Source organism: Diuraphis noxia, unplaced genomic scaffold (genome assembly GCF_037042655.1).
Source record: "Diuraphis noxia isolate RWA-SAM2 unplaced genomic scaffold, SU_Dnox_SAM2 contig0003, whole genome shotgun sequence".
Lineage (NCBI taxonomy): Eukaryota > Metazoa > Arthropoda > Insecta > Hemiptera > Aphididae > Diuraphis > Diuraphis noxia.
Genome location: NW_028301713.1, coordinates 55,329,106 through 55,346,695, shown reverse-complemented (window position 1 = coordinate 55,346,695; position 17,590 = coordinate 55,329,106). Strand labels below are relative to the sequence as shown.

The 17,590-nt window shown below is 30.5% G+C and overlaps 1 protein-coding gene across 1 annotated transcript; it reads right to left on the bottom strand.

The window, feature by feature from the left end:
- Nucleotides 1–13,442: 13,442 nt before the first annotated feature.
- On the bottom strand, nucleotides 13,443–14,282 carry LOC149057556 (uncharacterized). Its single transcript, XM_089222407.1, has 2 exons — nucleotides 14,141–14,282; nucleotides 13,443–14,068 (listed from the first exon to the last, which is right to left on the bottom strand). Exons 1-2 carry the CDS (start codon nucleotides 14,161–14,163, stop codon nucleotides 13,714–13,716), a joined length of 378 nt encoding a protein of 125 aa, XP_089078533.1. The 5' UTR covers nucleotides 14,164–14,282; the 3' UTR covers nucleotides 13,443–13,713.
- Between the last annotated feature and the right edge of the window lie 3,308 nt (nucleotides 14,283–17,590).

Here is a 17,590-nt window from a genome sequence, read left to right as displayed (position 1 = left end):
TAACATGGGAATATGGCTGATATCATTGGTTATAATTTTGTGGCCATTATACACGAGTAGATGGCGTATATTTTCATGTAACATAAATGGGTAATAATATACCTATATTATATTACCACAGTCCACAATATTATTAGTATTTTGTGACAGTCGACTTACTCAGTCTGCTGATAGAGGGCATGGTTATCAAGAACTATTTTTTAAAGGTTTTTATAAATTATAATCGTGAATCGTGATGGAGTGAAAGATTAAAGACGTGTCACTGCTTTGGGTAAAGTAAAAGGTCCGAATTACATAAAAAAATAGGTATGTTATCAACATGACTAATATTGGTCGAGACTTCGAGAGCGAGCACCTCTCCGGCTCTGCCTCATTTTGAACATAACATTGTCATGCCATAAGAACTGCAGAATAAAAATCGCTATGACTACAATTTATATTACTCACATCCAACTGAAAATGATTGAACAAATATTGTTTAAACACTGATTAGTGTAATTCCTACATTATTAATATAAAATACTCATAAATATTTATAGTATAGCTGTATAAGTTAAAAGGTGTAGAAAAAAATCTTGCCTATAGCCTATGGATCTTCAATTAGGTACATCTTTAGATGGACATTAATAAAAAAAAATTCAATTTTCAAATGTATGAGGTACCTACCTCAAAATAGGTCAAAATATTTTGAAAATGTTATCATGTATATAAAATTAAAAATTAATATTTGATGAACAATGAACATATTTCAAGTACCTAGAATTATTAATATTTGAATAACTAAAAAATTTAAAAATAGTTGATGAGAATTTATTAATATTTATACTGGTGAATATCCTATGACTAACTTTAAAAGATCATAAAAATTTAATTCGACTCCGGTAGATATTTTTGTTTTTTTGAATAAGAAGTTAGACAAACTTACACGAGGAATCTTGTACGTAATGTCCAAAGCTTAAATATAAATAGATGAACTTTTATAAATTACATATTTAAAATCATTTACAAATTTTATGAATTTCCTCAAAATTTTAACTTCAGACAATCATAAAAAATCTTAAGAAAGTATTGGTGGTTCAATGCATTAACTTAACTGCAGGCATTAGAAAACGTGTATTTTTTCGTAATTTAAAAAATACTGAAAAATATTTTTATTTTTATTTTCAATTCAATAAGATTTTAAAATGCCAATCAGTTATATTTTATTTCAATTATAAATAATTGTTATGTTTATTATTTGATATATTAGCAACATATCAGATGTATTCAGCTTTTACAACTTTCATTCGACACAATGCCATTTCACATAACAATTGACTTCGACGTCGGTCGGTAAAATATATTTATATTATATTATGTATGTGCATAGAAATCGTTCAGTTTCTCGTGCTGTCGCCGACAACATCTTCAACCGTAATATGCTGCAGACAGGCATTTTATTATGTCCCTGCACCGGCTGCACCCGGAGACACAGATCATTGTTTGTGTTTACTGGTAACACGATGTTTGTTACCTTTTTTGATTACCTATCGAGTATTATCATTACTGTAACGTTGTCCTGAATAGAGGCATTTTTGCAGTGACATTTTATTTTTGTACGGTTAATTATTGCTCAATGTTTGCGCAATCGCAAAATAACTTTTGATCGGGTGCTATATCATTTGTCTGCTGCATATACTGTATATTGCTGATTTGTTTTCCGTAACTCCTATGATCACACTCGTCATCGGATAACAAGACAACAAAATATCGTTTTTATTTTTACATGCTCGTTTAGTGTGTCCGTTTGTGTCACGAGTTCACGACGCTACTGACCATCGCAGAATTACACACGAGCCCATTTCGTTCATCTGATTTTATTATTCGCGCGATACTGTTCCGTCGCCGTCCGCGTAAGCATAGAACAGTAAGGTAAAAATATAAATAAATAAATATATAATAAATAAGCGTAAGGCATACTGAAATACTGAATATCAATTATCAACTCGTTTGTCGTTACCTTTTGGTTTTTGTACCTACCGTGTGTCGTTGGGATGTTAGTGATGTTACATCGTTATTGGTATTTATTTTGGTATAAGCAAAGATGCAAACGACGGCGTTATTGTGTATATATAGGTTCTGCGCGCAGTGGCGTATCCAGGATTCATTTAACGGAGGTGTTTTGAAATTTAATAGACATTTAGAAAGTGGAGGACTCCGCCCCCCCCCACACCCCCTGTATAATATAAACAAGTACCATATATTGATGTAAATTATTATATTAATGGAAATAATTATAATAAGTATGTTATATAGGTATGTACAATTTACAAGTCATATTAAATTTTTATATCATAAATCACAAAAATAAATGATTATAATAATATGGTACATATAATATGCTGAAATTCAAAACACAGATAAAGTACATACTTTCGTCTTTCATAGAAATTCGGTCTAATAAGTAAATTCAGAATTAGGTGAAAATATAAAAACATATGGATAATGGGGGGTGTTCTAACACCCATATCACCCCCTCCCCTAAATACGCCCCTGAGTCTGCACGTTATATATCACACATTTTAGCGTAATTCAATGTAACTTTTATTGCCTTGCGATTTTTACGGCGCGGCGCGCAGCGTAGTACAAAAGTCTGCAACCTAGCGCCGCGGTATCGATTACCAACTCATCATATTTGATTGAGATTGCTATTTATCACCATCCACTAAACTGTATAGTAGTACCTACCTTAGTGTTAGTACCTATACGGCTATACAGACATACAGTTCAGTGCCTCCATCCCATTAATACATATAGGTCATTACCCAGTGCCGCAACTAGGATTCTTGGGGCCCCGGACACAGTCAATGTATGGGGCCCTGAGGCTTATATGTATATATTTTTTTATAGGTTACCAATACAAAATAAATAATGATGGTATTTTTTTTTAAAAACCTAAAAATAAAATGCGAAGGCCCACCACCACCCAGTGACTGGTATCTTGTTATTAAAATATAACAACACTTTTAGTGTTTGTTTTTTTATTATAAATATAAATTGTATTATAATATTGATTTTGTCATGAAATTACCAATACTTTCACTAACAGTTTTATCAGAATATTCAGAATCATCATAAATAGAATTAGCTAAAATAATAAAATGTATGAAATCATTGTTAAAACGTTCATCGCCGGTGACCGGGAGGGGGGGCTTACAGGGGCTTAGCTCCCTCAAAATAAATAATTTGAAGTTAAAGCCCCCCTAAAAATATTAAACAAACAATACCATACTTTTGTACAATTTGCAAAATTGTCATCAATATTTTATATTCTAATATCCACAATTATATAAGTGTATTTAGTACATACATATTATTTACCAATTTATTCTGTCACTAAATTACCAATACTTTCACTAACAGTTTTATATATAAATATAGATGTTATTATGGATCAATAGGGGCCCCCCGCTCTTCGACAACACATTAAATAGCATTATAAATCATAAAAATAAATATTTTCAATAATATTTTTACTTAATATATTTTATTTTATTTAAACATTAAACTATAATACATTTTTTTTAAATAGACGCACTGCACGTCGGGGCCCCTTGAGCCAACGATTAGCGGCCCTCTGCAGGGGCATTGCCCCGGCTGCCCCTGTGGTTGTTGCGGCACTGTCATTACCAGCTTATCGTCGGCCGTATGATAATATTTATTGATTAAATGTTGTACTATGCATTTGTCATCATCACAAGAATTCACAACATACTATTATTATTGTTATTTTCCTTACGGACACCCAAAGCTGAGCAAGTTAGTCATTTTTTCAACTAGTTCAAGTATCAAGCTAAACTTAAGTTACTTAAATATAAAAACCAAGTTAGAATATAAGTTAGTTTCTGAAATTTTCCAAATTTCCAACTTAGTTAAATATTAGTTTGTTGGAAATAGCAACTTAAGTTAGAGTAGAAGTTAATTTTTTTTTTAAATTCGATTTAAAAACTTGTTTGTTCAAATGTAAATGACAAGTTATTTTCGTCAAATTATTGATGATGATTAAAAAATTAAATTAAACACATTCTTGATTAGATAACTAATGTCAGTTATTATTTTATTTTAATATAAATAATAATACAATATTATACAGCCTATATTACCTATATCTCTCGCTATATATAGTATACAGGTAAAAAATTAAATTAGCAGTAGTAATATTTGACTAAAAATATTTATTGAATTTTAATAAAAGTGCCATTACAAAATCGTCATCGGATCCACGTATTTGATCAAATAATTAGCATTTTACATTAAAAATTCTCTCAACATAAGCACTAGAGGATGAGAGGATACTTGTGTTATACTTGAAATATATTTTTTGAATTTCTTTTGAAAACCCTTTTAATGGTATATACAGGACAAAATCGATGAAATAAGAATTAATTAGAAATAAAAGTCAAGATTATGTATTTATCAAAAAATTTAAAAAAGTACATTATCTAACCAATATTAATTATTAATGCATTAAAACTAGTTGTTTTTAATTTTAACAAATTAATTAGAATTATTTTATACATTAAATTCAATTCGTTAAGTTAGAAAGTTATTATTTATAAAAACTAACTAGTTAAGTTAAAAAATTAATTAAAAAGTAACTTTAATTTTCTAACTGTTGTTAATCAGCTTTGCGATTGCGGACACGTATCAGCAACAAACATCGACCATAATATATTGGCTTTTTTTTTGTAATAATCGTAATAACAAACGGACGACGGGCAAACTCGTCTAAATATAAGTATTAAAACATAAATTCAACCAAATAGTGAACATGTCACCTCAAGAGCGATAACGTTACTCGTATTGCATCGAAAAATGTTCCGTCAGGATGGCGTTCGTTACGCGTGGCGGTACTGTCAATACGACTAGACCAGCAGCTATATCGTTATCCGTCGCACCCAGTGGCGGCGCCAGAATTTTAATACCAGGTGGGCCAGGCTGGGTCCTAAATTTTTTAGGGAGGTCCAAATTGTTGACTTGATATATATGTATATATACCTAAACAATAGTGATGACAGGCAATTGCGCAGAAGGTGGAGGGGGAGGGTCAACTTCCAATTTTTCAATTGTTTTACACTTCATCGTGTTAACTTACTAAAACAATGATTTGTAAACATGTATTAATAGTATTTATTTCCTAACAAAATATATATTCATGTAAAAGTATATTCATCAAAAGTATATAAAACTAGAATGCTTTCTCTTGTATTTTCTTCATCATAGTTGGTTAATAATCTAATCCCGTTGTTCATGGAATTTTCAACAAAATTATTAATAACATTGATTAGTATTTAATAATAACTAGTAAGTATAACTTATTATTTTCGTATTCAGACGCTGGAAAATACACGTTATATTTATGAGTTTTGAAAGCATAGTGCATAATTTTCAACCCATGTTAAATGTTGTTCACGCCATCTATTATGACTTAACATTTTCATATTTTGATTTATTCAGGAGATATTTTTTAGTATTCTAGTATGATTAAATTTAATTTTTGGGGTGGGCCACAAGGGGAGCTGAGACTTTTTAAGCCCACCCTGGACCACCCCTGGCGCCGCCACTGGTCGCACCTACAACAGCCGACAGGCAAAGTACTACATGATACCGTGTCGATAAATGAATTTACCAGTCGACGACCAAGACATGATGGAGCTAAGAATAAGATTCTACGAAATCAGCGGAAAATCAAAGGCGTGACGCGTGAGTCGGCAGGAAAACCACTGAGTAATAAAGTATCCGCCTCCGTACAAACAGTCTCATAAATGTCAGGGTAAGATTAATCACGTCGGATTCGGTAGTCGCTAGATCGAAGCATCTTGGTGCTCACGCATCGCATCTCACGTGGCGTCTGTGATGGAGACTCCACGATGGAGGCTTGAAGCCCGCGATGCCCACCCACACGTTACGTCGTGGATGGCCGGAGAGCATGAGTGATGAACACGTCATTCATCCGGTAAGATAACACCACCCGTATTGAGTTATTTTCTGGCGCCTTTATTAAATCCTTAATTCGGATTCGGGTAGGAATTATGGCACCGCAATACGTTAATCGTAGGTATATGTAATTGTTTACTCGTATGATAAAACTTTGGATTATCATTTTCGTTTATATTTATTTTATTATATATTATACTATTGAGTTTCGATAAACATAAATCATAAATAGTAAATATTTCAATAATAAGTAATTTTTTAAAATAAAATTATGAAATTGGAGAATATTTTTGAAATTGTAAATATTGTTGTACTTGTTGATTGAAAAAGGTGTTGATAGACTTAAAAGTTATGTTATATGGTATGTTGTATACTTGTATCCGCTAATAATATCCGTATATAATTTTAGTTTATTTCTGCATGTAATTGATTGTATACGTAAGAAAAAAAGTTACTTGTTAGGTACTTATTACCTACCGCAGGAGGATTACTCGTTTCGATTTTATTGATTCTTGAAAAACGCCATATACCTTGAGTACACACACACACATATATATATATATATACATAATTTATATTTAGGAAATAAAATAAAGCCGAAGTTAGGATTATGGTGATATACACAATAATATGTGAGCACTGTTTTCGTCGTGAGGTGTACACAGATATATTCTTTACTCTATGACACGGAAGGCTATATATACCGGGGAACGACTTTAGACTTTTGCGGACAGACCGAACAGTGCGAGTAGTTTATAGAACAGTAGAAGCCAGAAGGTGGAGAAGCAGAAGTGCAGATCAATGCGTTCGAGGATCTGGTCTGATACGATTGATCTGGGAGCATCACTCGAACTGCGTAAAACGGCTCTATATAATATATGTCATCGTGGACTAAAGTGACGCGCTGTTCTTTGATGCTCCCGAAGCAAATAATATCTACGGCAGTCACAGCCCTAATATTATATGCCCTTATAGTCGAAGAAATCCAGACAAAATAACACAACGTGAAAATACGTGACAGACTAACGTATATGGTGTTCAGTGGTATTAGACACCCAGGTTTTTTTTCATGGCCCACCAGGCCACCGACAGCATGCAGGGGCGGACCGAATAGAGCTGAGTATCAGTCGCGAGATAAGTCGGTGGCCACCGATTCCGCAGAACCACTTTTTTTCGATCTCAGTCGCGAGGTAATTCGATGGCCACCGAATCCACAATACCAACCACTTTTTTGATCTACGTTTTGTAACTTTTTCATCGACAGTATCGTTATTCGTTACCACTGTCGTCGTCACATATAATGATGCGTAATAGCCGCACGCTCGCCGAATATATCGATCGTTACTATCTCGAGGCCGCGTCGTTACTAACGCTTCTTTTGCTATCCGAAACGGTCCGCGACTCGCGATAATAATTCATAGTGGTGAGGTTTGAAAGTTGGGCCACCACTCATATAAATACAAATAAAATAATATTTTTTGAAAAATCACATGCGTGTTGGTAAAAATTTATACGACATTAATTTTACAAAGTTTATAGATGACAGTATGAATAAAAAAATTGCAGGAATAATCAATCGATTTGATTTTGTAAAATTAATTTAATTTATAATAAATAATAATTTACAAGTGAAATAATATTATTTCTAATTGTCGTCGACCGTCGTGTTCCGTCGTGAGCGGCTGTCTGTTGTTGTCCCGCGACCTGCAGCACAATACCTAAACCGGTTTTCTAAATTGATATTTTATCGTAATATTGTTTTATTGATTTTATCATAGGTAATCATGTTCCTAGTTAAATTTTCATTTTTCCAATACTTATGATTAGTTTCAAAATCTATTAAAAATAAATATTTTTAATTTTGTTTTCATTTATTTACATTATGTTTAATATTTTTCTTTTAGATTTTAATGATTACCATAAAATAAATAATTTTTTTTTACATTTAAATAATTAACACATGTTATATGAACCGTTAATGCTTTTTACTTTTGTACTTGGGTTATATTTTAATTTCTGCGTACAAGCAATATTTTTCAAGTTATGATATGTGCTTTTTGTATAGTGATTATTGTTTTTAAATAATAAACACCTGTCAAAAATAATAAAAACAACAGTTAAATATTATAATAGATATAACTATATAACTAGCTTCACAGTTTTTAAAACATATAGATATAATAAATAAAATATAGTATAATGTTTAACATAATAATTTGTCATCATTACATATTTATGTATTTATTATTTTATGTACATGTTGTATATAAAATAATATTACGTTCAGAAGATTGCCGTTTATATATTCTAGGATGTAAGTGCATTGATTATATGGAATGTATCGTGTAAATTTTATAAGTGTTGTAAGATTCTTAATTTTTGATTTGGTTTCTGTGAGAAGGTAGTTAGTTTATTGTGTTCAGTTATTTTTGAAGACCATTTACATGTTTTGTATATATTGACAACAAATAGCAATTTCATAATGTACTCAAAATGTTTAGCACATTCTAGTGGTACAATATTTTTTGGCAATTTCCATTTATTATATAAACCACGTATCATTATGACAAAGGCCAGTTTAGCGGGCCGACTAGACCGACCCAAATATCCTAGATCCTTATACCCTTGGTTACGTATTAAATAATGTTTATATATATATATGGTGGGGGATTGTCCTACCATACGCGACGTATATGTCTCGCACGACTTATATAGTATTTTAGTTTACGTATGTTGTTTCTACAATAAACACGTCATAATCATTCATACCTATATAATGTAGTTATACTGATTAACATTTAATTGCTGCATTTATATTAATGCAACGATCCAACACCCTTCTATCATGTCTAATGATTTGTTGTATTCTAAAGAATACCTGGTAAAATAATATTATTTCTTCTCATAAACTTGTAAGCAGCTGGAGATTTATAGAATATAGAAATATCTAAATTTTTTTCATTTTGTAACCAAGGTCTTCGTTTTTTATGGAGCAATTGCATTGTAACTAAAGATTTTGAGTTTTTCGATACAATTTTTTTTTTTTAATAAATAATTTATGGTTCAGTTTATCATTTTTATGTTTGTTATTTAATTGTTGCCTCTTCCTAGATAATAGTTTTTCCTGTTTTTCATATTTTTCTAACAATTGATCGTACGGAATAATCCTATTTTCAGTTTTAGCCTTTTTATGGGGACTCGGAAGCTGTACAAGTTGAGACACGTATAATTTAGTTGCTGGTGATACTACAGAATACGCAGGACTACTAAAATCATGTTCATAAACATCAAGTCTACTTTCATCGTTTAGATCTCTAGTGTATGTTTTTTTCGGTGTTAATAATTTTAGTTCTTTGGTTCTTAATCTTGAATTAACCTACTACCGAATGAGCTCTTTGTAGTATTAAATTAACGTAAGTCTGCTACTGCATAAAAACAAAATTACCAATGGGGATTTAATTAAAGTTACATTAACCTTATTGCTTTAAGATATTGAACTTAGTGATGAATGTATGATTTATGACATTTTTACCAAATTTCTATACTATAGCGATATTTATTCACTTGAAAAAAATTAAAATGTTGTGACTAAAGTACTTTTAAAGTTTAAATATTTAAGATATATCAGATATGCCATATCACGAAAATTTGAAAGTAATTTTGTAGTTGAAAATCATAAAATTGTTTGTGTTTATATCTAAGGTACTGCCACACTAAGTTTTCCATCAAATAGCTATAGAGAACTCGAAATAAATATCGATAAAATTTTTTTTGGTTGAGTAAAAATATTTGAAAATTTAATACAAAGTTCCTCATAAGTTAGTACGTATTACAGTGATTAAAAAATTATAAGAATACAGAGGCATATTTTTTTTATTAGCGTTTGTAATTCAAATATTGATATAATTTGTCAAAATCACAAATATTTGCAAATTGTTTTGTAGTTAACAATTTATAAACTATATTGTATAAAAAGCTACAAATTTACTGCAAGGTTGTCCATAAGTTTTTCTTATAATAATTATAAAATAAGTCGAGTGTAAGTCAATTAAAAAAATTTTACGAGGCTTTAAATTTTAAATTTTTTATGAATTTCTAGGATAAAATAATTTACGAATTTTCGTGATTTTTACGTATGTTGTCAAAATAAAAATTTGAATGCATGTAAAAAAAAAATTGTGGCTATATATTTCTTTTATTTTTCAACTGCTATTGTAAAAATATATTAGGAGCCTTGTATTAAAGTTTAAAATCTTAGACATAAAAAGAAAATTTTTTATGAATTTCTATCTAAGATAATTTGAACATTGCCGTAATTTTTATGTATTTAGTCAAAATTTGAACTTTAAATGCTTATAAAAAAATTGTGCTTATGTATTCTTATATTTTTTTAATTACTATAAGAATAACTCATGAGAAACTCTGTATTAAATTTTCAAGTAGTTTGATAGGGCCAAATCATATAGGGTTATCAACACTTCTAAAAAAAATTTTCTGAAAAATTGAAAATTTCAGTTGTCTATAAATATCTCAAAAAAAGTCAAAATATTTTGAAAATTAAATCATGTAAATAAAATGCCAATATAAATAACCGGTAAAATTTTCAAGTACCTACGACTTATACTTTTTGAATAATAACAAATATTTAAAATCATTTGAGGATAAATCGTTATCGTTACGCTATTTCGAAAATTCAAACGTACTTAAAATTTTTCCTATAATGAAGCTTCGAGTTTTCTCTTTAACTACTTGAAGGAAAACTTATGGAAAACTTAGTGTTGTATTTTTAATTCTTAGTTATAAGCACAAACAATTTTATGATTTTTCAACTTCAAAATTACTTGCAAATATTCGCGTTTTCGACAGATTTCGTAAAAATTTGAACTATAAACGCTTATAAAAAAATTGTGACTTACGATTTTTAATTTTTTTTAGCTACAATAAGAACAACTCATAAGGAACCTTGTATTAAACTTTCAAGTTTTTTCGGTCATCCAACATTTTTTTAACCGGTACTTCAAAAAAAAATTCTCAAAAAAATTGAAAATTTTTGTGGTCTATAAATATCTCTAAAAAAATCAAACATTTGGTGAAAATTTCAAGTATTTACAGTGATTAGTTTTTGAATTAAAACCATATAAAAAAAATCGATTTGGTCGAAAACTGGTTTTGCGTAAAAATTCCCGTTTTTCCGTCATTTTTTTTTTGTTTTTCTCGATTTTTTTTAATACTGTTGGAAAATGTTTACTTTTGACCTGTATAATACACCAAGGATATTCACTTTTACCTCGGAATCCACCCCCAAAGTTTGAAATTGAAGCATTATTTCGACTATTTATGCTGTACACAGACACAAAATCAAAAACACACACATCATTGTAAAATCAATACATTCATCACTTCGTTCAGAATCTAAAACCTGATTGTAAAACCAATAGATGCATCGTTCACTGTTCACTCAGAAATGAAAATTAATACTTCCTCATTGAGCATATACGAAAAATAGTTTTGTTAGATATAATTTACTACCTACTTACTCGTATCTTAGAACCTTCTCGCTCCCACTTAACATGCCATTTAAGACATGGAATGTTGCTGTTATTATTTCGTTAGTTTTTTGGTATATTTTTTTTAGCTATCCATTCTATATAATATATGAATTAGTATAGATAGTAATCATTATTTTTTTCAATCAGTGTAATTATCTAAATTATCGTAAAACTAATTGTATAATGTATCTATATACCATATAATAAGCTGTGATGCTAATATTAATGTATGTAACTACTTATTATCTGCAACCAAAAATATTTATTGAAACTAATGTGGTTGTATCATGATATATTTTTATGAAAACTAATAATGACAGTCCTGTTCATTTTTAGTTATTTAGCTTTTACTTCTAGAGAAGGAAATAGGTTCTAACTTCGTTGTATTTTCTTGTGTTGTTTATACGAAATAAAATACATCATAAAAGTATTATTCATTGTGTGGCACCTATTTTTTGATAATCGACTATCAGTAGTATCGACTAAACTTGAAGCAGTTAACGAAAAAATAACACATCTGAATGTGGTTAAACCAATGAAAATAAAAAGGTATGTATACATTTATACATTTCCCACATACCGAGGGAGTCAAGTATGGCAATGAGAAGCCCATGTTCTACTGAGTCAAACGATTTCTTGAATTGAGCAAAATATAGTGTTAACTTGACTATTAGCCACAAAACTGTTATAAGTATATAGGTGGTGAAAAAAATGCTACTAGTGATGGACGATGGTTGACTTGCCGGGGTGGAATCCATGTTGAGAGTAAATAATTATGAAATCGCGGTTTCTTTTGATACAGGAATATACGATGGAGTTTGGCCATTATGGTAACGGTAAGATAGAAATATACGTCTATAATTGCAAACGTCAGAGTGGGTATGCGCCGGCTACATAGGTCACCCGGAGTAGGTGCTGGGAACAGTACATGCCGAACATGGTACCGGCCAATCGCATATTATTTATAATAAAAGAATAAAAAGTATAATAAATTGTAATAATTATAGTGTTTTAGAATTTTATTGCGTGTAACCTATACTGATTTTAATCGAATTAAAATTATATTTTAATGTACATGCACGAACCAATAAATTGACAGAATTTAAAAATTAATATTAGGTACTTACCTAAAACCGTTGAAGTGAAAAAAAATAGATGTTGGCGTTTAATTTAATGTATATGCTGAACACTCAAAATAAATATCATACAAGACAATGTTTGTTACATTTTATTAAGTATTTATAGCTGATTATACTTCGTAGTTGGTATAATTTGTATTGTTTGCACATATAACTTTAGTAAAACTTAGGTAAATTAGGTAAACTATAAGGTTTATTTTGAAGTACATTTAAATTATTAAAAAATATTATTGATTTCTTATAACCTTTTTGGATTTAATTTATCTAATCCTGGTTGTGAAACCAGATATGATTTTACAGACATACAGTGAGATATTCAAGACGTTTTTCAGTTTTCTTGTCAATGTTCTTCACCCACAGGTAGTGAAAAATTTAATGTTTAGGGGAAAATATCGAGGTTCAAATTCTAAACATATGGATGTATTGATTGGTATAAATCATAGTAAAATTAATAGTTAAAAAATCAAAAAAATTGAAAATTTGGATGCTAGCCACCAGGGTAGGAAATAGCTTTTAACGTGCATATAATATGCAATGATATGCATAACTGCATATAATATTCCACTAATAGATAATCAATAAATAATATATTTTATTATACACATAGTGGTTTTTATAATATAGTTTAACTTCTAAATACATCAGTGATGAAGCTTGTACATTTTATGGCTGGATAATAAGACACATAAAATATTATAATGGTACCAAAATATACACACCACATATATTTTATTGAATGTCTTAGAAAATTTATTGTTCAATATAAAATAGCTTTGGATTATTTTCATTTTTTTGTTTATTTTAATAAATATCAAAATATTGCTTTAAATAAATAAATAAAAGTTGCTAAGATATAGTTGCCATTGAGAATAATAAACTGTTTAATTTATACTTTGGTCTTATTTGATTATTCATTATATCTTTGGCTGTCTTAGCGTGTGCACAAAAAAATAAAAGTTTAATTTTGTCTATAATATAATAATAATTTACTAACCAGTTAATTATTACTATTAATTATAATATCATGCCGAGCATTGTTGAACAGAGTATTACAGCATCCACCGAGGCGATCGTAATGGACAGTTCTCCTGCAGATCTGAAAAATGACGTGACCGGAGAAATCGTATCGGAGAGTGATACGGCGGTGACCTGCGGTGACCTGGCTGATCAGCAATCAAATTTAATACCAAACATCGCCAAACATTTGGGTTCGGATAGCTATGAAATTGATACTGGATTACTGTCTTCCACCTTGATACAACCGGACATAATTGACTCATGCCGATCCGCGGACGAGCTGATGCCAAATACGGCTTTTCCGGTCGAGGAGTTAAGTGAACCGGCTGTAGAAATGCCAGATGTCGAGGTACAACAGTCCTCAAGTTGTGTTTTGATGCCAAACCCCTGTATAAATGAGGTATTTGTTATATTATATTATATTATAAAGTTATATTATATTTGTATTTATAAACACACGCTATTTTTCCGCAGGAACCCATAATTCAGGGATTCGATGATGCAAATTCAATAACCACTGTGGCCAAGCCAAAGTGCCGTTCTGCTTGGAAAAATACCAAGCATTTCTTCCGAAAATTATTTTGTTGTGGTGATGTCAAGGTCCGGCGTTCTAGTTCTGGCATACTCGTCGAGCCGACGAATGAATCCGCGGGTGATAAATTAGATTTTAGTTCGCTACCAGTCATGGAGGAACCGGTATTAACGGATTCACCCCAATTTCCTGAGGATTTTCTGCAGCAAACAACATTGAAAGTAGAGGAGTTCAACGACCCGATTGAAACTGACGTTCAACAGTCCGACTGTGGACCTATAGGCCCACAAATGACTTCCCAAGTAGAAGAGATTAGTGGCCCGGTCGAAACAGACGTGCAACAGTTCCACTGTGACCTTAAAGTTCCACCGTACGAGTGTTTTGTTTCAATGTTGATTCCCAATGTGGAAACGGATTCCGTGGGTGATAAAGTCGATATCGGTTTGACTTCAAACACACACGAACAGATATTGATGGATTCACCCCGGTGTGCAGATGAATTACAGCAGCAAGCGTCTTTGCCGATCGAAGAAATCAGTGGCCCGGTTGGAACAGACGTGAAAAACTCCAGCTGTGATCTTGTGGGTTCTGTGTCAGATATAGTTACCCCCGAAGCTAAGCCCAAACGCCGCACATTGTGGAAACGCTTATTTGGTTGTGTTTTTTAAATATATTCGTCTATAATCATATTTTAAATACAAATTTTAAATTAATAATCGTATATTTTTAGTTAAGGTTTTAAAAGGTCGTCAACGCATTTATTTTTATCTGAAGGTCCAAAGTGGAACATTTAACATTTTATGCTTACAAAAATGATTCATCAATCATTATTGTAAAGATATAATGTTCCATGTTGCGTTTTGGACCTTCAGATAAAAATAAATGCGCCGACATCGACCATAATAATCATATTTCATTTTATTATTTGTTATCCATACTATTGATTTTATAATATACAAATAAATTGGACCACAGAAGTTTTTGGTGATTAAAATTTGTCATATTCTTTATTAGACCTATCGGATGATAGCATTATTTTAATCAACAAAACTCTTATGGTCCAACTTATTTGCACATTATAAAATCAGTGGTTATACGTAACTGTTCAACGTCTAATTGATTTTGTTCAATGCCTGATTAGTGTAACAAACCCAATAATCTGTCATTCGTGTTAAATTTTCTTAACATTCAACGGTTCCTACATTGTTATACAATATACAGAAAACCAGTAACTGATAAAACGATACAATATGTATGAAGTATGATTTTTTTGAAAATATTATTTTTAACATAACAATTAACAATTTTCTCAGGAAAACGTTAGAAAAGAATATATTTGAAAAAATCAAATTTCGTACATATTGTATCGTTTTATCAGTTACTGGCTTTTCTGTATATTGTATAACAATGTAGGAACCGTTGATTGTTAAGAAAATATAACACGAATGACAGATTATTGGGTTTGTTACACTAATCAGGCATTGAACAAAATCAATTAGACGTTGAACAGTTACGTATAACCACTGATTTTATAATGTGCAAATAAGTTGGACCATAAGAGTTTTGTTGATTAAAATAATGCTATCATCCGATAGGTCTAATAAAGAATATGACAAATTTTAATCACCAAAAACTTCTGTGGTCCAATTTATTTGTATATTATAAAATCAATAGTATGGATAGCAAATATAATAATTATTAATATTTTCGAAAAATCATATTTCATACATTACGATACGATCCTATAGTACTGTTTTATCATTTACTGGTTGTTTTGTATATTACATAGGAATTTAGGAACCGTTGATAGTTAAAAAAAAAATGACACGAAAGTTACGGTTTGTTACACAGAGATGACATTGAAGAAAATCAATTCGACGTTGAATACAGTGTCCCGTGAAGATTTACCCACTGCGATATCTCCCGAAATAATAGTGATGATATCGAAATTCTGGTTTTGTAATAAAACTCACAGGGATAAGAACTACAATTGTTTCATATTTTAATTTATTTAATGTTTTGGTAAAAAAGTAAAATATATTTAACTATTTCCAAAAAAAATTAAAGATAGCCATTTTGTAGAGTTTATTTTTCTGAAAATATTTTCGTTTCAAAATTTCATTTTCAGTAATTTCCTGATTTTTAATATTTTTTTTTAGTTTCGAGAAAAATTGCAAATTATTTAACACCATAATATTATCAAACATGTGACCATTGTGACCCGCCGCGCCACGCGCATCCTATATGGTCGACTGAATACTTTTCGTGTTCCTAATAGTAATAAATTTATAATCATATTTTATTTCTTCTAAACTAGAAAAAATATCAAAAATCAGGAAATTAATGGAGATAAAATTTTGAAACGTCAATATTTTCAGAAAAATAAATTCTACAAAATGGTTATCTTTAATTTTTTTGGAAATAATTAAATAAAAAATTATATTTTTTAAATTATTTACAAAAACATTTAAATTAATTTAAAAATAAAATAATTGTAGTTCTTAACCCTGTGAATCTTATTATAAGACCAGAATTTTGATATCTCCATTATTTCGTGAGATATCGTAATATGGGTAAATCCTCGCGGGACACCCTGTATAACCATTAACCATTGATTTTATAACATTCAAATAATAGGAGTTTTTGGTGATTAAAATATTATAATAATTATCGTGATGATGAATGCATGTTGTGATTAATGTCAGCGAATTTGTTTTCTCTTTCTGACCCACTCAAGATATTATGGCTATAAATATGGCCATAATGCCATATAGGTGTAAGTCGAAAAATGTTAAAATAATTATATGATATAAATAGTGGCGCCGAAGTCCTAAAAATCTAGTAGGGCGAAAAATATTTCAAGAGGCCCAACATCTTAATATCGGGAAAAATGGCATACCGTGGAGAGGAAAATGGTCAACATGAAGCGGCCCTATCTCTTAAATTTTCAAAATATGTCGGGCTATGGCCCGACCTTAATATAGGGTTCGGCGCCACTGGGGCCACAACTGATTATATTAACATTTGCAGCAACCATGTCGTTGCTACAAACGCTGTTGCATTTACGTCATGAATTTTTCGTTTACCATAGGTATATTGAAATTATAACAGTACCTAACTGAAAGAATATAATATAATATTTGTCGGTGTCAGCATAATTATATTTATTTCAATATCTCCGAGACAACTGCTAACGTGATATGTTGTTAAATGTTATGTCAGCCAGTTAATATGGGTACGCCGCGGGGCGCGGGCACATACAATAACACTTTTTTTTCCAAAAAGCACGAAACACGGATGATAAAATTATTAAGTATCGTTAGGTATATTTTATGGAAAATACGATGTGACGTAATTTAATTTTTTTTTACACTATT